We start from the raw sequence: 25,727 nt of genomic DNA, 5'->3' as shown, positions 1-25,727 counted from the left end.
TCCTAAGAGAGTAAGGTTAAACAAAGTAACTTCTCTCCTCATTTTTATACAGAGGTGGGATTCAGAAGGTTCGCACCTATTCTATAGAACCACTTCCTAAATGTACTATTGGTTCTTAGAACCGTTTGCTGGCCTGAGATGAATGAAGAAGGAGGGGCCAGGTGACCATTGATGAGCAGGGCGGAGGGGGGCACAATTAGCTGCCTCCCTTCCCGCACCACACTGAGCCGTCTGAGGTGGGTGTGGGTGAGAGAGATAAAGCCCTGGAAAGAGCAGAGGCGTCACTAGGGGAAAGGGGAGGGAGGATGAGTCCTTGATGTCACTGGAGGAAAGCTCATGGCCTCGAGGCAGAGGGGGGGGGTGATTGACAAGGCATGAGGGCAGGACACAGAGGGAAAAAGTTTTGGGGTGAGACCGCTTCAGTCAAACACCCAACCGTCCTCGTTTTACTATGATTTTTTTCAAGTTATAGGTACCACATAAGACTGTTGCTCTGCCTAGAAAGGTTTTTTTTTAAATCTCAGAGAATATCCAATGCATGAACCGGTGACGGTCCCACTGATCCACACAAGCAAGGTATGCAATAGAAAAGCCACTCACACCACAAAGAGATCACACCCAAACCTCCAAGCCTCATTTAGAATAACAAAGAACTCTTCCTCCTGCCCCAAAACTGACAATTTCAGGAGACAAATGGCACACATATGGCCCACTCTGTTAGAAGGAGGAAGACAGCTATCAGTATTTTAACACTAGTAAGATTTACTATTCTTGAAGGCCATATATCCAGGGCCAAGAAAGGAAAACACATAAACATATAAATAAATAAGGGGAATTGAAACTCTTCTCTCCAGACATTCAGGGGTATCTTGACCACAGGTCAACATGGGGGGTGGGTGGGGGCTGGAGGGACTCCGAGGGGGAGGGACCATCATGAGAAGACAGCATTCTCCAGAAAAGACATACATGAGAGCATACTAATCAAGCATTTGTTGATATTGGTTGTTGTGGGTTTTTCGGGCTCTTTGGCCATGTTCTGAAGGTTGTTCTTCCTGACGTTTCGTCAGTCTCTGTGGCTGGGATTTTCAGAGGACTGGAGTGTTGAGATTGGCTTTCAAACTTTCATTTCTGAGATTACTTTCAAGAAAGTATGCTTCTTTTTGTTCATAGGATTTTTTTAAAATATGAGACATGTAATTTAGCATATGATGAAATATAGATATGTAGAATGGTACACAACCTTTCCAAGGTGCTATATTGACCAAAATGAGTACAGGCCATACCATTTCTGTGGGGGGAAAAATCCCAGGTGTAAAAGGAGAAAGGAAGGCCATCCCGCGAACATCATCAGGATTGATTCCATTCTTTGCAGGAGGGGAAAAGGGATGATCCATGCATGGCTGTTTGTGTGTATGCACGTGTGAATTGAAACAGGTGTATTCTACTTGCTTAAACCATCTTGATCTCAAGGGGACTTCTCCTGCGTAAATACAGAGAGATCTGGGTTGTGCATAGATTAAATATCATTTAGAGACCAGAAGATTACGGGGGGGGGAGTTTTTGGAGTGAGTCAAAGCGAGTTTAACTTCCATATGATGAATCCGGAGTTCTTTCTGGGGGAACACCCCGAGTTCTATTGAAGTTCAGTAAACCGCCTGATAGGCACAGGGCAGGATAAAGTTATCTTCTTGACTTTCCCAGGAAAGCAGCTCCAATGGATCTTCTCCAACCCAAAGCAACACCCCCTGTTTGTTTCCTGAATTTAGCTGCAATCCTCACAGTAGCTGGTGGTGGGGAAATCCATATTTCTAACAACAACAAACTGATCCCTCCTGTCATAATAATAATATGAAGCATTTGGAGATGGGCTAGTCTGGAATTGACAGTTAAAACCCATAAACTTGACAAAATACCCGTCCCTGGTGGAAACGAAAATTGCTAGCACCTGTTTGTTGGCATGGTTCAATACAGCTGTGCGCACTGTGGGACTCTCTTTGGGACCCAGCTTACGAAGATTGTCACGTTGAGTATCTGCGCATTCAGATTTACCCCTGCATCCTGAGTGTAGGCCGGAGGCTGAAGTAAACCAGAGCTGCCCCCTCCAATGAATAGGAAACAGTTATTTGGATCTGTACTACCTGTGTGTTTGGTGGTGGGAAGGGAGATGAGCTTTTGTGTTCTTTATTACCTTTTTCCATCCTGACCCTGTGCCTTGCCTGCTCCTGCTTGACCGCTCCAGGGTCGGAGTTCCCTGCTCTTCCATATTATTATGTCATGCCTTTCATTCTCCATCCAACAGTGCTTCTCTTTGTTGCTCTCAGAGGATAGTTTAATCGTGTGTGCCAGTTTCCATGAACTTGCCTGACCACCAGCTTCCCATACCTCGGCCGCCTTTTGTTTCTGAGACACTGTCACTGGACTGGTGTCTCCGTGTCCGTCTGTCTCACTCATGGGAAAAGTCATTTCCCCGTTCCCTCTTTCTCTCCCTCTGGGCACGGTGCCACCTAATTCAACCAGTTCCTCTGGCTGGCCACCTAAGGCTGCTCTCCTCCCCTCTTTGCCACTCCCTGAGTTGTTTCGGGAGGGGGGGCTTCATCCTTGAATTACCCCTTTTATGGCATGCCGGGGGGGGGGAGAGAGATCGGCATGGAAGCAGGGAATAGTGGGGTGCGGGGGGGGGACAGGCATTGGAAACAGGGAGGGCAGCAGGGGGAGGAGCAGGGCACGTGGTGTGAGAGAAGGCTCGGCAGCCCCTTCCATGCTCAGGCACAGCTGCAAGTGCCCGGTGCAAAGCCTGCACTCTGGGCACTGTGTGTGTGTGTATGTGTGTGTGGGGGGGAGAGGGAGTTCTGACCTGCTCCCTCTGGACAGCCGGAGCTCAGTGACACCGAAGGTCGCTGTAGGTGCCACAGTCAAAAGCACCTATCTGCCACGGTGGGTACTGTATGGGATGTACCATGGTTGGATGGGATGTAACATGAGTCTGGTGTGCTATGAGGACAACTTGCCAGCCATGCCACCTGTGCCACGGTGGCATGAAGGGAAAGAGGGAACAAAGAGGAGGAAGCGGCTGCTGAGGGTGAGTGGGGGAGGTGGGGCCTGCCAGGGCTCTGAGGGAAGCCATCATCATAACCAGCGCCGTCACCAATACCAACGCCCCTCAAAGCGACTGGCAAGGAGAAGCGGTGGGTGCAGGGTAGAGGGGAAAGATGGAGGAGGAGGAGACCTCAGAGGAGTCAGTAACTGAAGGACCGATTGAGGTGGTGGGGTTGAGGTGGAGTGACGACAGATTGAAAAGAGACCATAGCCAGAAGGAAGCGGGGGGGGGGGGGAGAGAATAACTCCACAACAGGTGCGCAAAGGCAGCCTCCAGGTAACAACAAACAGGGCTATCAGTCATTTCAGGAGGAGGAAAGGGGAGGGAAGCAATTTTTACTTGTGAGCTATAGGGCGAAAAAGGAGGTAAAGGGAAGGAGAGATGTGTCAGTTCTCTGTCAAACATGGTTATAAGCACCCACTGTGAGGTGTGTGTTTGTGTGTGTGTGTTTGGCACATGCCCACGGTGAGGGTAACAGCAGTGGTATGCCCAAACATATACACTTATCTAGATGTCTTAATCATGTGAGAAGTAGTTGTGATGATAGGCAGTAGGGAGACCACTGTGGAAGAAACCCTCATCGGATCCCACTGTCCTGGGCATTTATTTATTTATTTATTTATTTATTTATTTATTTATTTATTTATTTATTTATTTATTTATTTATTTATTTATTTATTTTTCATTAGGACATAGAACCTGTTGTTAATTTATTTGAATCCCACCACTGCTTTTATACCCAATGTGCCAGTTTCCTGACTCTTCCAGAAGATATGCCAATCTGGCATTGAGTCTTCTCAAACTTCCACAAAGAAGAGAGTAACTTATTCTCCTTCCTCTCACTGATTTGAAACCATTCTCCCTTCTCTCTATCAGCTTGTCCTAGGCACAATTTACAAAGTCTGGTTTAAATATTTTAAATATACTTGTCTCCAATTTAGTGAGTCATACTTATTAGCTAGCATCAAATAACTACAAATAATCTAAAATTGGGGAAAGCTGAAGTTCTCAATACTGCAGGGCCATACTTACAGCATCTCACTGACTGCTGTAACTACCCTGTTTCCCTGAAAATAAGACCTAGCCTGAAAATAAGCCCTAGTTAAGTGAAAGCCTGCCCTCCACCATTGTGCAGCAGACAGAAGAAGATGACATGACTGTATTTGAATAAACGTACTGTAGATTGTACAGTATATATATAAAATAAAGCATCCCCTAAAAATAAGCCTTAATGTGTTTTTTGGAGGAAAAATTAATATAAGACCCTGTCTTATTTTGGGGGAAACACGGTAAATACTATCTTTCAGCAGAATTTGACAAGTTGTGTATAGCTGTCAGTTTAGAAAGTGGGAGAAATTCATCATCTTGACCAGTCAGTTGATCCAAAGAAAATACTCCCGTATCTATCCGTTTTTTCCATAAAAGCAGCAGATTATAATTGTGTACAGTCCCTTAAGATTAATTCAGCATGAAAATGTGAAGAAACTGAGGATTTGGGAAAAATGGAAGAGGGTGCTCTACTGAAAAAATCAGGGTTTTCTCTCAATGCCTGGGAATGGCTGACTAAGAATGGGGAGAGCAGTGACTGCCAGTTAAGAAGGGAGTAACACCTGCAGTTTGTCTTTCCTGCCTGCAAAGCCAACTCACCTTGTTCCCTGGTACGGTGCTAGTTGTAAAATAACTTCCTCTTTGTGAATGGAGGGGGTAAAAAGTGACCTTGTCTTCATGAACACTTGAGGTAACTAAAAGTCTAATTGGCAGATCATCTGGAACGTTCCAGAGTATGAAACTTAATATATAAAAAGGGGTTCAGAAGTTACTGTTGTTGGCTTAGCTCACCTCTTTGGAGATGTTATGCTCAGTTGCTATTCTGTTATACTTTGCCAGGAATCTGTGCATTCTCCGCAACCATGCTGGTGCTAAGCTAATGTGTGTTAGGTTGATTAGCTAATTTTCTGGTGTGTTTCTCTTAACTGTTTTAGCCTTTGCCTCAAATTGACTTTTTTTTTCAAGAGCTTTTTGAAACTTTTGCCTTCTTGTCTTCTTCCTTATCTTTATTTTTTTTAAATCTCCCTTCAGTTATCTAGATTTTTGGCTAAGAGGGTTTGTGGTACTAAACCCAGGTCTTGTGTTGATCAGCTGCCAGGAGCCTTGATAACTTTGTGGCTGGGGTTGCAGTTCTAACTTGCCCAATCAGTTTAATGGTCTTCAGCATCTAACCTTGTGGATCTCTGAAAGCACACCTCAGTCAGGCTAGACTAGAGTGTTGGGAGGCATCAGGGCCAGTCAGGTTCCTAGTTATCATCACATTTGACTCTCCTGGGCTCATTAAACACAGGGTAGTGTGGCTAAGTGGTTAAAGATGGACGCCTTCAATCTGGCACACTGTCACAGGAACAACTGGAAAGGAGGGGCAAGTGGTTGGAGAAATAGGGTTTTGTGAATTGCCAGTAAATTGTTTAAATGTGATCAGTATATGCTCATCGTTTTGCTTTTTATCTAATTTTTCCTTCAAATTATAGAACGGTTTATGCTAGGAATATTTGACTTTAGGTAAGATACTCATAAATTCTATATTCATAAACTAGCTATCTATTCACACACAAAAATTGGAAGCATTTTTAAACTGGAAAAATGAGAAACACTTGCAATTATGTGGTAATATTCTAATCTACTGTAGTTGTTTCCTACATGCACTGTCAGGCACCATAAAGCAATCTTATACATATATGTTTGCCGGGAAATAAGTACTCTTGGAACTTGGGAATCCTTTCTTTCTGAATATATGCAGGTATATGATTTTGCTGAAATGCTACAAACAGAAGCAGTATTCTTGTCACAAAACAGAATCTTAAAACTACACTAAGGGGGTATCTTTACTAAGGTAATCCAAAAAGGCATTAAAAAGTGCTGAGAATAAAGAACTTTGTAAGCTTTCAAGAGAACATTGAAGCATTGTGTTGTGAAGCAAGGTGTAAAAAGTAAGCAGGGCAGAAAAAAAAGGGGGAAATACTGCGGGAGGGGGGGAAAGCTAGCTTTCAGTAGTTGTCAGCATGTTGTTACAGGAAGAAATGAAGGAGGGATGCTGCAGGCAAAGAGCTGGGTTTCATCAGGTAATATAATGGTGTTGGATTTTGTTTGACCTAGCCCATAGTTTCATCTAGTTCCTTTTGGGATGGCCTGATAAAAGTATCACCTTATTACAAATAGTACTAAAGTACTGCTACGTTCTTACTTCTCATCGTAGACATGGTTACTGAAACAACCCTGTTCTTTGAAAGAAATAATTATAATAGTTTGTCTTTAACTTCAGTGAAAATGTGATTGTATTTATGATTGTGCCTATACTAAAGCTTTAAACATTACACTTCACTGTTGAATTCATCCGAGAATAGCAACATCTTTGGGAGTATTTTTTTTATTGCAGACTATAATTATCTCAGAGTGGTACTGTATTTTGTACAATTGCCTCATCCAAACAAATAACAACTAACTCAGAAGCCAGTAATTCCAAACAGGTTCGTGTTATGAAGACCAAATGTCAATATATGAAAGAGACCATTTGCCGGTGCATTTTTGAAGGTTCATAACTTTGAAATACTTCACCACAGACGTTAGAGGTTGGAAAAAAACATTTAAATGTCAGTTTGATAGACGCCAAAAGAACCCTTTAAACATATGTTTGCATTTAAGCATTATTGGAACAAGTTGGAAAAAGTAACATTGATACAAATGTAAGGTTAAAACATTAGCTGTTAAGGATAGTAATTCAAAGACATTTTTCTTTTTAGTTAAGTCAGACAGTTTTACCCATACTTTTGGCTTTTTGAAGAGTCCTGACATTAAGAAACTGTCTTTTATTTGCTGTTACCTAAAAGTGTCTCTCAGTTTTTGGGGGATGCTTAGGTATCCTCAAAGATATATTTGAAATGTTGCTGAACATTGCATAAAATGTTTTTGGTAGATTTTTAACATATCTTTAAAGGTACACTTAAACCTTAGAAATAAAGCTATCCACATTTACTTGGTGCTATATGATTAGCTCTAGATGATAGATACTTAAATCCTTTTTAAAATGTCTCATATTTTTGAATTGACTTTGCAAAAGTATAAATATTAACAAATATGGATGCGTAAAACATGGGCACTGTACAATGCTTCCTATTTGCGCTGATGATCTATTTCATTCTTATCCTACCTGTCTACTGGCAGTGTATACAGCCCTCCTCTAATATATCTCACAACATTTTATGAGGTTCATGAGGCTGAAAGATGGTGATCGATGCAAGGAACTTCATGTGGGCCTTTAAAGCAGTATCTTCGTAGTCTTAGTACAGCACCCTAACAGTTGCACCAGTGTGGGCATCATAGTAAATTGAAATGGGGTAGAGATATAGCCTTCCTTTGAATTTGAACTGAATACATAGTAGTACTATGAAGATATTAGAGATTTGGGGGAACATGAAAATGAAATTCATGTTCTGGACTTTTCTGTGCCTGTGAGGGTATGAGGACATAAACCTTCATCCCCTGGAGATAGCTTGTTTGCCCCTCTTCCCTATCCTTTTTTCCTGTATCTCCTGGCAGGGGGGTCCCTTCAAAGAAGGGCTGAGATAAAAAAGATTTCAAAGCAGAGCTTCAAATTTTACCTTTCTATGTCAAAGTAGACACCAATTGTTTGTGAGTTAGGAAATTGGCATGCTTTCTTGCCCAGGGTATGCAGGTTTCGAAGCTGGGAAGGAGGCATGTAAGAATTATTGAAGTGAATATTTGCATGATGGTTAACCCAGGTGTTAATGGGCCATTCCTTTGCTCAAAGGGGGATCGAGAATCTAGTCTTTTGAAGTTTAGCATAGCTTTAGGGAAGCTGTGCTTAATTTCCCAGCCACAGGGTGTACCCATGAGGAGACCCATTGCATATGAAGTTATGCAATGGATCACAGGGAGTGGCCCCACATATTTACAGTGGTGCCCCGCATACCGACGAGAATCCATTCTGGAAAAATCATCGCTATCCGAATTCGTCGCTATGCAAAAAGAAAAAGTCCATAGGAATGCATTAAACCCAGTTTAATGCGTTCCTATGGGCTTAAAACTCACCTTTAAGCGAAAATCCTCCATACGGCCGTCATTTTCGCTGCCCGGTATGCGAGGAATCGGCGCGAAAACACAGCAGGCAGCCATTTTTCCCTCGGTGGCCATTTTGGAACTGCCGATCAGCTGTTTTTAAAACATCGCTATGCGAAAGTCGGTAAGCGAAATAGCTTACCGATCATCGCAAAGCAATTTTTTACCATTAAAAACATCGCAATGCAATCGCTTTTGCGATCGCAAAAAATCCGTCACTATGCGGATTAGTCGTTAACCGAGGCGCTCGTTAACCGAGGCACCACTGTAGTTGACTGTTCTCCTTAGGTGAGATAGTTAGAGTAAATTACTTATTATTTTCTTGTGGTTTTTCTGTTTTGTCATATGTTATAATCCTGTACCCACATTTGCTTTTGTATCTAGAACTGTTTTGAATTGTCCTTTCCCCCCCATTTTTAAAATAAACTTTATAGAGCCTTTCAAGCCATTGTATGGAAGGTGATTGAAAGGGAGAATGTGATCTAACTTTCCAGTCCTTAGTCTCATCCAGCTACTATAATAATATTGATTTTTATGGGAGCTGGTGGTATCCTATCATAGTTTTATGTATAGAACCCTTGGAGCATGCAGTGCCTCACAGACTGAAGGCATGTTGTGGGCTGAAGGGATATCAGCCTTCTTCGTGCCTGCTTACTCTTGGTGCTCCCACTCAGAGAATGCATGGCAGAGTGGCTATAGTGAGGACTCTAGCTGGCAGGTTCCATGACAAGTGATTACTTTAGGTAGGCATGTGCCAGTTGAATTATATGGATGTAGTTTGCCTGTAACATTAGAAAAAAATTTAAAATCTGGATAATTTATATATTTGCTCATCTGAACATGTCATTTAAAAAGACTCTGAGCAAAAACAAGAATTGGTTTTCTTAAACAGTGTTACATAAAAAAAAAATAAGTGAAATACAGCGGTGCCCTGCTTGACGATTACCCCGTTAGATGACGAAATCACTTGACGATGAGTATTTTGCGATCACTATAGCGATTGCAAAATGATGTTTGTATGGTTTTTTTTTTTTGCTTCACGACGATCGGTTCCCTGCTTCGGGAACCGATTTTTCGCTTAACAACGATTTAAAAACAGCTGATCAGCGGCTCTCAAAATGGCTCCCTGCTGTTTTGCTGACCTCATTTCACAAAACAGGGAGCGGAAAATGGCTGCCCTATGGAGGATCTTCGCTGCACGATCAGGTATTTCATGTAGAAAATACATAAAACTATTTTTATTTAACATTTATAATTCCTTCCAACCTAATTCCAACCTAGTCCTGCATATTAATTTCTTTTGTCCTTTTTGTCTGCCATCCCTTTCTCTTACACTCAGAGGTAGCATTCCTTTTCTCATCACCTAAATCAAGCCTCCAGATACATCAGATCTCCTCCTGAAGATGTGTACACAACTTTCATCTCCTCTTCCATTCACTTTTTTGTAAGAGTGCTCCCATCTTGTGATGGCAGTTTTACTGTTGAGACTGTTGTCCCCCTAGAACATTTACTTTCTGCTCCATGTTTTATTCATAATGAGAAAGAGATAGGAATTGTGCCTGTTTGGTGTCATATAATTTCCAGCTGAGAGTGAGTCTCTATGAAACACTATAATCTGAATCCTCAGACTAGGACAAGACATTTTGAACCACCAGAGTAATGCTGTATTGCCACATCCTTGTAGAACTTTACTTATATGTAGACATTCTGAAGAGTTATAAACAACATCTGCAAGTGTCAGCCACTTTCCATTAAAGTTTTTTTGGAAGTAAATAAAAAGCAGAACAAGTCAGAAAAAAGTCCCCCAAATGCATAGCTTCTGCAGGTGAGGTAGTTTTTTTTTGTTGCAACCAAAGTAATATATTGGGAATATATTAAACAAAGCACTATCCCGATTTGTTTTGGCAGAGTCTGCAGAGTACATGATGCTCAAACTACAGCCTTAACACTAATATATAACACATTAGAATTCTTATTGGCATGGGCCAATATCCCACAACTTACTTGGTGCATTTTTTTTAGAATGTAAAGAAGGCATTTCTGACTTATTGTGACCAGCAGCTAACTACCAAAAGCTTTTAGCTCCTCAGTGAAGATTTTTAAAAGATTTCCCTTGAAAAGCAGCCATATCATCAGTGAGTAAGGGCTAATTAAGTGGGTGGTGATTTACAAAACCTAATTTCTCTGTGAGAATTTTTGCTGTAGCAGACAGTCTCCACAGCTGAAAATGGGAGGAAAGAAGCAACCACCTCCTGCATGATTTAAAACTGGCTGGAAAATCTGTTTAATTCAGCCAGGATAATAAGGGTTAAAACATATGAAATCACTTGAAGTTATGGAACTGGATCAGAGACTGAAGGTGTGGTAAGGTGGGTGGAAGTGATCTTTTGAACTCTTGCTGTTTGAGTAATGGAAATATCTATTGTTTGTTTGTAAAAAGCAGATTCAAGAAAAATAAAAGACCTAGTCTTGGATCTTCTCTTGGATATAAGACTATTAAGAAGAAAGTGGATAGACAGAGATACAGACAGATACAGACAGAGAGATGACTGAAAAAAACTGAGTGGTATTTCTGTGAGAGCTTTACTTCTGGTGGTTGGATTGGTCATATTTTGATGCCTAGAGGTCAGTCAAAATGAATGATGATCTAAAGATGAAATGTGAAAGGCTACATTCATCAGAAAGAAGTTTATCTAGACCTTGAAGAGTAGAGTCCTTTGAGGAACATAGATCTAATAATACAGATGGGGTAAATAGATTCAGCCTAAGAGAACTGATGTGGCAAAAGAAGACAAAATGTTAAATAAATTTAAGAAATTATTAGGAAGTACAGGAAAATATGGATGCATCATTGGATTAAAAATTTTAAAAATGATCTAAATTATCTGATGCAGTCAAAGGCTGATATAGATAATATCAGGAACTGAGAAAAAAGTAAAAGCATTGGTTTCAAGAGTTGAGGAGATGGAAAAATGGCTAAGGTAAATGTTCTCAATAGAGCAAGGTTGATAAGAAACTGATTGATTTGGAAGACAGAGGATGGAGGGAAAAAATGTAAAGTTATGTGGTGATGAGTCTGAGAGACAAGGTCTTCAAATGGATAAAAGTAGTAGCTCCAGATGTGGTTTGGGGTCAAGAAGATTTAGAGAGATTACATTGTGTAAGTTTTAAATGCAGAACTAGAGTGCTTCCAAGATATTTTGTTGTGAGTTTTGCATTCCCCCCCCCCCCCCAAAATTGAGACGTTTATGAAATTGGTGAGATAAAAGTCTGGACAGTTGGTATATAAAGAGGCACCTATTCAAGTATATCAAGAGCTCTGCTATAAAACTGTATTTTGCAGATGCTCTTTAAAATTGATGACGGTCATCCTTTGGAAGAATAAAACAATTGGGGATATCCAGTATACGTGAGAGTGCTATCTGCTAGAAGATATTGTAAAGTAAGCTAATTGGATCAAGGTATAGTTTGTTGCACGAATGGGGACTTATTGATGACAGTCAGTGGAAACAAGAAATTGGAAAAATAGAAGAAACAAGATCAAGCTATTATTTTCAAGGGGAAAGAGGAAGAGCAGGAAGGTCCTTTTGGTGGAAGTTCATTGAATTGATTTATTAGCTGAATGGGGGATGTACCAACAAGACAAGAAGAAAAATTGAAGGTGATGTGTTAATGGACAAGTTATGACAATTTGGTGTGTGTGTGTGTGTGTGTGTGTGTGTGTGTGTGTGTGTGTGTGTGTGTGTACCCACACACACACATCAACCATATATATATATGGTTGACGTGTATGTGTGGGTGTACACACACACACACACACACACACACACACACACACACACACACACACACAATTTTCTAGACTTGATTTGCAATTTCTTTTATTTTGTAATGGTGGTTACTGGGGGCAAACATTTATTCTAGTGTTTTCCTTTGTGCATGGATTGAGGCTGGTAACTAACGATATGGGCTGCACTGGACAAAATCACCAGAAATTGCAATGAACTGCTATCACTTATGAGTTACTCTGCAGCTTTTTATTATTAAATAAGAACAAACCATGCTTTTCTGTAGCACAAATAAACTATACGTTTGGATTCTATGCTTCAGTTTTGTCCAAGTTTAGATATAATAATAAACCGTGATTATCCTGGTTTATACCCAGCTGTGGTTAGGCTTGTTTTGTTAAATGAGACATAGACAAATTCCAGAGGTCTTGGGGGCTATTCCTGAAACTTGGAGGGGGCTTCCTATACTCCCCAAACAGTTACAATTTCCTTAAGCCGTGTTATGGACATTTCTAACACAGTCAGGAATGGATAATTCAAGTGTGCTGTCCCAGCAACATGTCAAAATTGCTCCCATTCTCCCTGTTGTTCACAGGGGGATTTTCTGAGCAAAACAGATTGCTTAAGACATTATTAAAAATATTTTGCTGTGTGGATATTTAGTCTAGAGCACCAACTGGGAAGGGTAGAGGTGCTAGAGGCACATTTGGACCCCTGCTCCATTTTTGCCTGTCCCTGCCCTGTACCATATTTAAGATTAACCACTGTTTAATGTTCAGACGCAACAATAAATTGGTTAAGTGGAAATGGAAGTGAAGACATCCAGTCTCCTTGTGGCCATGCTGGAAGAGGAGAGAGAAGAGGAGAGTCCAAAACGAGAATCTGATTTCCATAATGCTGAATTAGTTTACTGATGTACCTGAAACAGGACTACTCAGAAGATGGTGTATCAGCCTCATGTACAAATGAAGAGCTGTACAATTAATGTGTTCAGTATTGTGTTTTTGTGAGGGACTCTTTTGTAGGCAGTTGAGATAATAGAGAATGTTTCAAAACTATGTGTCAGGGTTCAGTAAAAGCAAAGTAAAGCCTGCTGCTTATATACCGCCCCATGGCGCTTCAAGCACTCTCTGGGCGATTTACAAGTTAATTATGCAGGCTACACATTGCCCCCCCCCAGCGAGCTGGGTACTCATTTTACCGACCTCGGAAGGATAGAAGGCTGAGTCAACCTTGAGCCACTACCTGGGATTGAATCCCAGGTCGTGAGCACAGTTTTGGCTGCAGTACAGCAGTTTAATCACTGCGCCATGAGGCTCTTCAGTAGAAGAGGCACCAGGACCCAGTCCAGAGCACGACCACGAACCAAGACCAACCAGCTGAGAATTTGAGTCCAAACAGCAGCCAGGTAGAAGGATGGTGCAAATCATGGTTAGACAGTCCAGGAGCCAAAGCCAGGAGGAACCATATCAAGATAGCAGGGTCTATGGATGCAGGAGAGGCAAGGCAGAAACAAGGAGACTGCCAGGCAATGCAGAACTATCACCACAGCCAGACACCTTCATTGCTGAGGCAAAGGTCTGCATGGGAAGCTCTGTTCTTATATAGCCCAGTCTTCAGCTTCCACAGGTAACACTGCTGGACAACAGCTTCAGGGAAAGGGCCCAGTCTTGCAATCCTTAGAGCAGTTCTGCCCAGAGAGATGGCGCCGATCCTGCCTGCACTAAGGTTGCTGGGTTCCTGTAAGGCCCCAGTCATGACACTATGATACAACTTTATATAAAATATTAACTTATTTATTTTATGTTCCATGCTGTTAAACCATACCAATGTATTCAGTTACTTGAATAATTGTGGCCTGGTTAGCACTGTTTATGCTGAAAATATGAATTGGAGACTTAGAATTTAATTGACTGGATAATTTATAACTACTTTAAGCTGGCCACATAATTGTCTGCCAAATTTAATTCTGGAAATATTGAAAATGCTTCACCATCCTACAGTTCTGTCTTTTACTAATAAACCACTACAACGAAACATAAAGATAATCTGCGAGATGTGGGGAAAATGTATGCTTTTACAATGTATGTATCTGTGGTAGTAGCATTGTGCTTAAGCGCACAAATCACGTAAACAGCGTACTAGCTTCCAGTAAAGAATGATAATTAGCCTACTTGTGTATCTAAGGTATTACCTGTCTCTGGGTAGATTAGCCTGCTTGTGTATCTAGGGTATTACCTGTCTCTGGTTAGATTGTACTTGATTAGCTTGTGCAAATGTAGTAGAAAACAATAAAAGGGGGCACGGCAAAGGATCGGGAGAAATTCCCGCTGAACAGCTGCTGCATGGCATGCTGTTTTGATCATCCGGATCCCGTCCTGAAACCACACTTGAGTGCTTTGTCTCTTCCTTTCTCCTTGCTGGTCAAGGGGGGGGGGAGGCTTCATCTGCAGATCCCGACAACTGAGGCTTCATCTGCAGATCCCAACAACAGAGGCTTCATCTGCAGATCCCGACAGCGAGATTTTGGAGGGGGTTGCAGTCAATCCTTGGATTAATTTGTATGTTAAGCTTGTACAGTGCCCTACCATTTCCATTTTGCTAATCTGTTGCCTTGTTAAAACAGTGTGCTTTAATATCCTGTTAAATATTGTGGCTATTTCTTAATGCAATGTATAGTTTAATAGTGTGAAGTGTGAAAAAGTATAAAATGTAATTACCTTTTCTCTCTTTTTCCATTTCCCCACTTTTCCACTTTATTTTTTTACAGATTTGAAGAACTTGTAAAAAAATTTAAGGTGGAATACCATGCAGGTGGATCAACTCAGAATTCCGTTAAAGTGGCCCAGGTCTGTTGCATTTTAGATTAGTTAAATATAGAAGATTGTAAGAGTTAAATATTAAAATACTTTGTGTCCCAGAGTTTTTTTCTCTTATGACTCAGAAGCAGAATTACATCATGGTAGGATGTATTCTATTTTGATTGTCATATATGCATGAAATGTCTGGCCATCTAAGTTGCTGATTTTTTTTTAAAATCCTACTTTTCCTTTTTGTGGATGCTAATTATATACTTGCTTAGCTTTGTTGCTAAATCCAACAGAGCTCCTTATACCCTGTTTCCCCGAAAATAAGACCTAACCTGAAAATAAGCCCTATTATAATTTTTCAGGATGCTTGTAATATAAGCCCTACCCCCAAAATAAGCCCCAGTTAAGTGAAACCCTACCCTGCACCATTGTGCAGCAACCAGATGACATGACTGTACTTGAATAAGTGTAGACTGTTGTACATGAAAAAAATCCCCTGAAAATAAGCCCTAATGGGTTTTTGGAGCAAAAATTAATATAAGACCCTGTCTTATTTTGGGGGAAACACGGCAGTGTTGCAAACCAAAGATTAAAAAGAATAATTGACTCATTAGCCATCCTATAAAGATATTGTGGTCAGTGATATCAGGGGGGGGGGAAACAAATTTGGAGCAAATAAATGAAATTATACCTTGAGGCTACCATAAGAAAAGATACCGAGAAATAAATGAGGAATAGGACTCAGCTTTTTAACAACAATAACAAATCATTGGAACTCCTAATAGTTTTGCTAAAGTGTTGGGGATGGGGCAGATTTAAAGAAAGATAGAGCAAATATCAAGCATCAAAAATAACGGTGTCAAAAGTACAGTGATGCCTCGACTTACTAACTTAATTGGTTCCGGAACTGGCCATAACTCGAAATGATTGTAACTCGAAGCACCATTTCCCATAGGAATGCATTGAAATGCAGTTAATCTGTATCGGCCAAAGAAACATGCACACACTGCAGGACCCATCGGAAACACGATTAATCCATTCTGGCTGGGGAGGGGAAGAAAAACAAACAAACCATGCAAGACCCATCAGAAGTGCAAAAAGCAAAGCTAGTAGCAAATAAACTGTGCAAGACCCATTGGAAATGCAAAAAAAGCAAAGCAGAAAGCAAACAAACTGTGCAAGACCCATCGAAAATGCAAACAAAGCAAAGCAGAAAGCAAAAAAAAAATGCAATACCCATAGGAAATGGAGAAAAAGCAAAGCAGAAAGCAAACAAGCCATGCAGGACCCATTGGAAATGCAAAATAGCAAAGCAGAAAGCAAACAAACCGTGCAAGACCCATCAGAAATGCAAAAAAAGCAAACCAGAAAGCAAACAAACCCCACAAGACCCATCGGAAATGGGGGGAAACCCCAAAAGCAAACAAACCTTGCAACACCCATCGGAAATTGGGGAGGGGGACCTTGCAGGACCCATCACAGCATAGAAACATAATCCCACCACCCAGCCCCAAACCACACTGCAAAACCCACCCAGAACAGTTTTTAAAAAGTAGAAAGCAGCACTTTACCTTACCAGGCAGTCCGAAGCCTCCTCCAATCACACACTCTCTAACCAGTGGGGCAAAAGAGCTATGAAGAAGCAGCCTCCTTGTCACCAACAGTTAGCAATTTGAATTCCCTGCCTTTTTCCTGCCTTTTTCTGGTTGTAACTTGAAGCTTCGGCTGCAAGTCGAAGCAAAATTTTGTGATTGGAGCCGGTCGTAACTCGAAATGGTCATATGTCGGGACGTTTGTAAGTCTAGGCACTACTGTACAGGTATTGTAATGAGAGCTTCAGAAATGGGATGTAGGATCCTGGTGGGTGATTTGTAATGCTAGAAGCTGAGTAATGGGAAACTCCAAAATCAGCATGAGCATTTTTCAATTCAGACGTTTATGTTAGGCAATTTCCCTTCCAAATCCTTCCATCATGTTGAATTATCTTAATTGTACTAGTCACCACATTAGGATGACACATCATCAAAATTCCACCTTCTACTCCCCAACCCTCCCTCTTTGTACCAAGTACACAAAGCTGCCACCTTTGCTTCTTTTTGTAACTTTCCAGTCTGTTAAACTGTTGGTCTTTGTTAGGAACATTTAATGGCCTGAATAAAAAGCACAGAAAAGTAATGCTCCTATAAATATCTTTGTCTGCACTTGTATAGATAATATATTTCATGCATTTCTTAAATTTATATATCATTCCAGTAGTACAATGCACTATTCTGGGCAGTTTACAGCAAGATAAAAAAGACAAGCACCAAGTTTTAAAAACACACATAAACAATTGCATAAGCTCAAGAAACGTAAATTATAAGAAGCAGAATGTGATGCATGTTTTAAAATCAAGGCAGATAACTGAGAAGGGCCTCTCTGAAAAGAAGCATTTTCAGGCACCTTTTAAACATTGGGAGGGAGTCTGAATCTGAGCTAATCAGAGTATTTGGCAGAGGTGGGGAAATGGATAATACAGCCTTCAGAGGTGTTTCAGTGTAGGTCAGAGGTGATATGTTCCTTCATATAAAATAATCTCCCTATACAGTAGAAGTAAGAGTAAAAAAGTTGTATTTCATATCAAAGCTTGTAATTTTTCTACATAAGAAATTCTGCAGTGCTGGACTAATCAAAAATATTTAATCAGTTTTGGGTAGGCAGAAAAATTATAGAAACATAAAACAGTAGGACTGTCATATTTGTGGGATCAGTACCCACAGTTTCATTTATCTGCTGCCTGAAAATATTAAATAAAAAACCCCATAAATACTCATTTCCAAAGTATATTACTGGAACTGGCCACTAGAGGGAATCAGAGACTATGCTATGCAGAGAGTTTCTCTAGCCACACTTTCTGGCACCTGTGTGGGCAGGTGAACTTGATACCAATCTTCCATGGATACCGTGGACTGTGAATGGACAAAATCAAAATTCATGTTTGTTACACTCATACTATTCAATATTTAAAATGTCAGATTGGAAGTTACAACTTTATCCCTTTATCATTTGTGTGGCCCAATGGCCTCTATTTCTGGCATCTTCCCTTTTCTTTTTGGAAGACACCTGGTACTAAACAAAAATCCAGTGCATTTTATGTTTACCTGATCCAGATAGAGCACATTATGAGAAAAATGCCTCCCCTCTTCTGTCATATGGACAGAAGAGAAAAAAAAATCTGGATTCTAAGCTCTTCTTCATCATTTATATTATATTTAATAGATGACTTAATTGTTTTGATTACTTTCCTTGCTAAGAGTATAAGATAGATATATCTGGTTTGAGAATCAAAGAAAGAAAGTTCTTTGGTCCTTGTATATGATCTGGAGAGAAAGGTGGGAGGTATCTTTATTACTAGAGGTGGGGGTATATGAATTGAGAAGGAGAAAAAGAGAGAGGGGAACAAATGAAGCAAAAGAAGAGATGGATATTTTATTGGAAGGAAAATGGGGGGCATGAAGAGAACAGCGGGTCTGAAAAAGTCTTGAGTCAATTCAGAAAATGAGAGATCAAGATTTGATTGAGAAGCAGAAAAAGAGAGAGAGGAACAAATGAAACAAAAGAAGGGAGAGAGTTTGAAGAGAGAGAAAGGAAAGGAGGGGAGAAATAACAATAGCAATGTAAAAAATAATTGCTAAGTATTGTGTTTTTTTAATCAGTGAGAAGAAGAAAGTTAGCTGTCTTGGAAAGGGGTTGGAATATATGAGTGAGGGGTTATTATTTAAGTGGGCAGATGTGAAATTTAAGTTTGTTTTACTTTTGAATTATATGTATGTATGTTATTTGAAGATTATGGGGGACGTTCACAATTTGGAATTAGAGATGCACATTATTAGAAGACATGAATGGTTAAAAGTTTTAAAGTGTCCTTATGGAATCTGAAAGGCCTAGAATAAAAAATGAAAAGAGTTAAAATTCAGATTGTATTAAATAAAGGGGGAACTGACATTGTGTTCTTACAAAAATTCATTAAAAAAGAAGGGGTGAATGAACTCATTGGAAAATGGATTGATATTTATCAAAGACCATTTAGTATGTCAAAATCTAGAGGGGTGTTATCTAGATTTTAGATTGATATCTAAAATGTGTATTCAAAGTTAATCTAGTAAATAAAGATAAGAAAGCTAGATGGATAATGATACAAGGACAACTTAAAGGAGAGAGATGCACATTAGTTAATGTTTATGCACTGAATAAGAAGCAAGAAAAACATTTTAACATAGTATTTAAGGAATTAGGTAAAGTAAGGAGAAGTTTTGTTATTATGGCAGGAGATTGTAATATGAATATGGATAAAATTCTGGACAAGACAAAATTACAAAAGAATGAAAGGAAAAGTAAACAGACGATATTAAATAAACTAATAAATAAAATGATTTGAAAGATGTATGAAAGGAATTAAAAGGAAACCAAAGGAGATATACTTATTATTCGGCAGTAAAACATATTTTAAAATGGATTATATATTTGTAACAAATGATTTATTATCAAGAGTAAATATTACAGAAATATATATCCTACAAATATCTGATCATGCAAACATTAATATGAAATTTAACATCAAGTGTGATTATGAAGAGGCAAAAAGATGTATACCAAGATATTTAGATTTAAAAACATAATTGAAAATATTAAAAGGAATCTAGAAGAAATATGGAAAATTAATGAAGAAGGAGGATGACATAATATGAGGTGCAATGAAATTTGTGGTCAGAGGATTGAGCATTAAAAATCCCATATAATTTAAGGAAGCAACAGGAAAAAGGAGTAAAGATCTAGAAAAAAATTCAAAATTAGAATGGCTTTTTATAATATCTAGAGATTCCAAGATAATGTTGGATTTACAGCCAAAAAAAGAAAAGATTAGAAGGTATACATCTAGAAAGACTACAAAGGAACTTAATATGTTTAAAAAGAGAATATTAGAAATCAAGAAATAAGAGTTCTAAATTGTTAGCAAGGCTTACTCAGGCAAAAAAGTTAAAAATACAGTAGAGAGAATTAAAAAAGAAAAAAGTACAAGATGTAATAAAATTAGAAAGAAAACTGAGGATGAGGATTGCAAGTTTTTTAAAAGAAATTATATACTAGTAACAAAAGTTAGGGCATACATAGGGAATAATTTAAGTAGGAAAATACGAAGAAAAGTTGAAAAGAATGAACAGTATACAATATAACTGAAAAGGAGATAGAAGAGGTTACAAATAAATTAAAAGTAGGGAATTGGATGGATTGGGTCCAGAGTACTATAAAATATTCAAAAAGCTTCTACCTAAATTTAAAACTGTATTGAACAAGATTCTGGAGGGGGAATAAATTCCTTCATCATGGAAATATTTGATGATTATACTAATTTTAAAACCAGGTAAGGATACAACGAATATGGGATCGTATAGACTGATTTCATTAATAAATAAAGATGCTGAGATATTTACAGCTATACTAGCTAAGAGATTAATTTTGTTGATAAATACACTGGGGAAGGTAGACAAATGGGGGATTTAATGAGAAGAGTACTCAATGTAATTTATACGATAAAAGAAACAAAAACAAAAGCAGGGATATTAGCATTAGATATTTTCAAAGCATTTGATTCGGTGGAATGGTTAGTATTAAATATATTATTAAAAAAATAGGGTTTATTACCCAGGCACATTATTCAGTAAGTATATTCAGAGAAGAGAGAAAAAGATTTAGTGAATGATGGTGAAACGGAGAAAATATCCTTAGACTGAGAAACAAGACAAGGATGCACATTATCTCCAGTTTTATTTGCTTTAACAGTGGAGTTATTTGCAAATGTAATTAGAGAAGATAAGGAAACAAATTTATAGAGAATAGAGGAAAAATAAAAGTGAATTTATTTGTAGATGATTCATTATTAACCGTTGAAGATCCATTAAAATCTATAAAAAAGCTTAAAATTCATTTAAATCATTTGAATAAGTAGAAGGGTTAAAGACAAATTGGAGTAAATCAGAATTTATGTTAGCAAATTATGATAAAGGAGAGAATGGGAATTAAAGATAAATGTAAGGGTAAATTAAAAACTAGTATTAAATTATTAGATATTTAAGGATAAACATTGTTGAAATTTGCAAGAGATTATGAAAATGAATTTTGATAAAATGAAAAAAAGAATTAAGGAACAATTAAAAAAATACCAAAAGTTGAAGTTACTGTGGTTTGGAAGAATAGCAGTATAAAAAATGAATATAATCCCCAAGTTAAGTTTTATATTTTGGATGTTACCAGAAAGATAGGCAATAAGGAACAAAATTAATTGCAGCATGTGATTAATATGTTCTGTAATGGAAATAAAAGACCAAGAATAAATTAAAAAATACATCTCAAAGAAAAAGAGGTTTGGGTATACCAAATATTATATTATATAGCAAATCATTTGAGGCCCATTCTAGAGGTTATTGCAAATAGGAAAGAGGTAATTTGGAGTGATTTTGAGTTTTATAAGTACAAAGAGAGTGTGGAGAATATTTATTTTAAGGAAAATGTAAAAATATTGTAAAAAATAATAATCCCCTTTTAAGTAATGTGTTAAATAATAGCTCTTAAAGACACATGGAGTTGAAATATAAATAAAGAAATTAGTGGTGATGAATGGAAGAAGATGTGGTATAAAAGAATAATGAAAATAAGAATCAAAGAAAATTGTTACAAGGTAATATGGAGGAGCTATTTAACCCCAGTTAAAAAAATATAATGAACAAAGAAGTATCACCCTCATGTTGGAGATGTAAGAAAGAAAAGGGTACATATATACATATGTGGTGAGCATGTGAAATGAGGCAGAAGGAATGGACAGTGATTTTCAAAGAGATAAAAGAAAATCATGGGTATTGAAATACAAAGGTCTTCAACAATAGCTCTGTTAAATATGATTGGAAATATTCAGTTAGAACGGGGGAGGGGAGAATTAATCATTTATGGCAGTGGTTCTTAAACTTTGTTACTCAGGTGTTTTTGAACTACAATTCCCAGAAACCCCAGACAGCAGAGCTGATGGTGAAGGCTTCTGGGAGTTGCAGTCCAAAAACTCCTGAGTAACAAAGGTTAAGAACCACTGATTTATGGTAATAGCAGCAAGATATTTGCAAAGCAGTGGGAAAATAATAATCAGTTTAATATTGAAGATTGGTACAAAGAAATGTGGAATATGGCTATTAATGATAGCCATTTTTCCCCATCTTGAAGCTTTTACTATTCAATGTAATAATTCTTAAAAAATTATTATTATTATTATTATTATTATTATTATTATTATTATTATTATTATTATTATTATTATTATTATTATTATTATTATTATTATTATTATTATTATTATTATTATTATTATTGTATTACTGTATTATAATTTTGTAAGCCGCCTAGAGTGATCTTATCGACCAGATAGGCGGGATATAAATAGAATAAATAAATAAAATAAATTGAGTGGAAAGTTAGAAAGGAAATAGTGAAAACGAATTGTTTTAAGGAGCTATGAAATGTTTTCTTAACATTTGTATTTGTTTAAAAAAAGGTTATACCCCAGGACAAGAATCATTATATTTCTGGAGAGAGACAGGACATGTAGTAAATTTTAAAAATCCAGAAGGTGTTGGGAAACACTGTATATTTTGAGTTATGTTTGTATTTTAGTTTATGTTTTTAAGTTTTGTTTATTTTGTTAAAAATTAATTTTTTAAAGGAAACCACACACACACAAGGAAAAGTAGGGTAAAATGTTTTAATAAATAAATCAACTATAGATTTTTTAAAATAGTTCAGAGTGGCTGGTTTCAGGTTTTTCTTCCAGTGGTGTAGGTAACAATGTCTTTCCCAATCTTGATAGAACAACCAGAAACTGTAGTGTATAATGAAAATAGAATTTTCAAAGGACTTTACATTTTTGTGGGTTTTGTATATATGGTTATTTTTCTCTTCTGTTACATTTGGTGAATGAGATGTATCTTTTAACATGGAAATGCTCTTATTTTTCTTAATCGATACAGTTTATCAATGTAAGTAAAGCAATACTTCCATTTGTAAGTAAAGCCATTATTTGCTTAGTAGTATAATCACAGTTACATGATAGCTGCCATCATTATACTGTGTTGCTTTGATAATTTATTGTAGAATACAAAAAAGCATGTCAAATAATTAATTTAAGAATAATTGTTATTCATAACTCTCACATATGCTTGAATCTGTCTCACACGCTTAGTCTTTCATTTCTGTTATTTCAATGAATCTTAAAAGCCCAATATTTCTCTTGTTTTGTAGCCAATCTTTTAACATTATTATTTGATTTCTTTCCTTCTCTGGTTGTTCTAAATGTTAATAAGACTCTTCTGAAGGGACTCAGAGTCAAGTGGTTGGGGAAATAAATGAAGCCAGTAAAGGAAAAATGCCATTGTGAATGTAGATCATCCTCTGTTTGCTTATAGGAACAAGCTCAGCTATTATGGGACATGGGAATGGGAGAGGATCTGTACAGCCAAAGACTTCTTTCCAGATGGGAAATCAAAGTCAGATCATGTACTGAGCAGCATAAGGATTGCAATTTGCCCCTATTTCAGATCCACTAAATACTGAGTGGGCAACACTCCTCCAGATATTGAAACAAGCAGTGAGACCTGTTATCCAGTTTTGAAAGCAGTTTGATGCAGAGCTTGGAATGTTATAAGGGTCTCTGCACAAAAAGTTATAAATTATATTTCAGTATTTATATGGGAAGTCTGAATGGTGGCATCAGATTTGGAGAAAGGCTAGTCTTAGGAAATCACCTCCACCAATATTTCACTTAGCTGGCAGGATAGTTTAGTGGTTTTAATATCTTGCTGTGGAGCCAGAGATTGGAAGTTTCATTCCCCACTGTGTCTCCTGGGAGAAGAGCCAGCCTGTGAAACCACTAGCAAGCTGCACTCTCCCAGGCCACCCACTGAAGAAGGGAATGGTAAGCCATGTCTGAGTTACTCTGCCAAGAAAACCCTGGAAAAGGTCACCATAAGGCAGAATCAACTTGATGGCATGCAGTTATTAGATTCTCATTGTAATGGATAGAGTGATGTATTCGGACTTAGCAGGCCTGGTTTTGAATCCCTGCTCAGCCATGAAAACTCACTGGGCCAATGGAACTGGTAAAAACACTCCTCAAATATATCACTTACCTTAAAAGCCATCTTACGTCCGCTATAAGTTGGTTCAAACTGGGCAGCAAATAATAATACCAACATTTCATCTTCCATAAGAAGGAACAGTATGAAGTTAATGCACAATTAGTATCTCTCTCAGTCCGATGAGGTGCTTTTCATCAGGTCAGACTTGCATCTTCCAACTTCAAAACTGTGCATGTATACATATTGAATACGGTACTAGCCCTTAGGTTCAAGCTGTGTACATATCAGTATAAGCTTGAAATACTGTACTGGAAATTTTATGACTTTATAGGAGCATATATGTTTGTGGTGGGATCGTCATGTTATAAAATACTCTGGGGTAAGAGGTTTAGCTTACTCGGGGATAAAACTAAACATATTGATAAAACATCAGTAATAGGATGACTGTCCAGTCACTAATGAAGAATTAAAATAGAATACCCATGGTTTCTGCCTTGATTAGAAAAACTTGCCCCCCGACTTTGAAGAGATGACTTGCCTTCTTACATTTGGTGACCCAGACTGAGGTCACAGAATAATGTAAAGGAAATTAAAAAAGAAGTTGCTATCAACAGATAGCACATGAGTACACGGTGGCTATCATTGATCAACAAACCTTTGACATTTGTTCATGAGACATCCAGAGCAATACAGTGATAACAGGACTTATTGCTTCTTTTTTTAAACCTGGGGGAGTGTGGCCAAATTAGTGGATCAGAAACAGAGATGGATTATGCTGCTTAGTACATGATGTGATTTTGATCCAGTTGTTCTTGCTGCCTCTTATCAAGCAACTGGGTCTTGGCATAAACCATTGACTTGGCCTGTGTCATTTAGCCAACTCAGTAGTCTACCTTCCCACCTCTTCTCATATGGACTTGTGAAAGGAGACAATGGTGAGAATTGTAGCCAAATGACTGAAATTATTTTTGAGACATCATAGGCATGTATTGAGTGGTGGCGCTGCGGGCTAAACCGCAGAAGCCTGTGCTGCAGGGTCAGAAGACCAGCAGCCGTAAGATTGAATCCACGTGACGGAGTGAGCTCCCGTCGCTTTGTCCCAGCTCCTCGCCAGCCTAGCAGTTCGAAAGCATGTAAATGCGAGTAGATAAATAGGTACCATCTCAGTGGGAAGGTAAAACAGTGTTCCCTAGTCATGCTGGCCACTTGACAATGGAAACTGTCTTCAGACACGCGATGGCTCTACAGCTTGAAAACGGGATGAGCACCGCCCCCTAGAGTCGGACACGACTGGACTAAAAATGTCAAGGGGAACCTTTACCTTTACTATTGTCACCTGAAGTTTTTGTTGGTAGGAAAAAAACTCCCCCCCCCAAAAAAAGTTGCTTCTACAATGTAGGCATCCATCAGTTTTGTTTCCTGTGTAGTTGTTAATTATGGGTGCATACCTTCCCCCCCCCCCAACAATAAAAATTGTCTGGTACAAAGATATGCCAACAAGAATACAGGACAAAATGTATGTAGAACAAAAACATACCTTAGTCTTTGTCATTAAGTATGTTTTTTTTCTACCCATATTTTTGTTCCTTTTTTCCCAGTCAGCTATGATGCACCAAAGCAGAAACAATGTGTTTTGGTTGTCGGTACCCTGGTTCTATTCAGGGGAAATTAATTTCTTTCCTGTGGGGATAGACATTGGAATTCAAAATGTGCAAGAATTTTAATTTATTTTATTTTATTCAACCTTGTG

The 25,727-nt window shown here is 38.3% G+C and overlaps 1 protein-coding gene across 11 annotated transcripts in view; it reads left to right on the top strand.

The window, feature by feature from the left end:
* ADK (adenosine kinase) overlaps positions 1–25,727 on the top strand; it is a 375,585-nt gene that overhangs the window by 105,456 nt on the left and 244,402 nt on the right. For all 11 annotated transcript variants that reach the window (XM_072994991.2, XM_072994988.2, XM_072994983.2 and 8 more), the window contains one exon: positions 14,783–14,861. In XM_072994991.2, the coding sequence (XP_072851092.2) occupies positions 14,783–14,861 (79 nt within the window). The remainder of the gene's footprint in view (positions 1–14,782; positions 14,862–25,727) is intronic.

This window comes from Pogona vitticeps, chromosome 3 (genome assembly GCF_051106095.1).
Source record: "Pogona vitticeps strain Pit_001003342236 chromosome 3, PviZW2.1, whole genome shotgun sequence".
NCBI lineage: Eukaryota > Metazoa > Chordata > Lepidosauria > Squamata > Agamidae > Pogona > Pogona vitticeps.
This window is presented reverse-complemented; position numbering and strand designations above follow the sequence as displayed.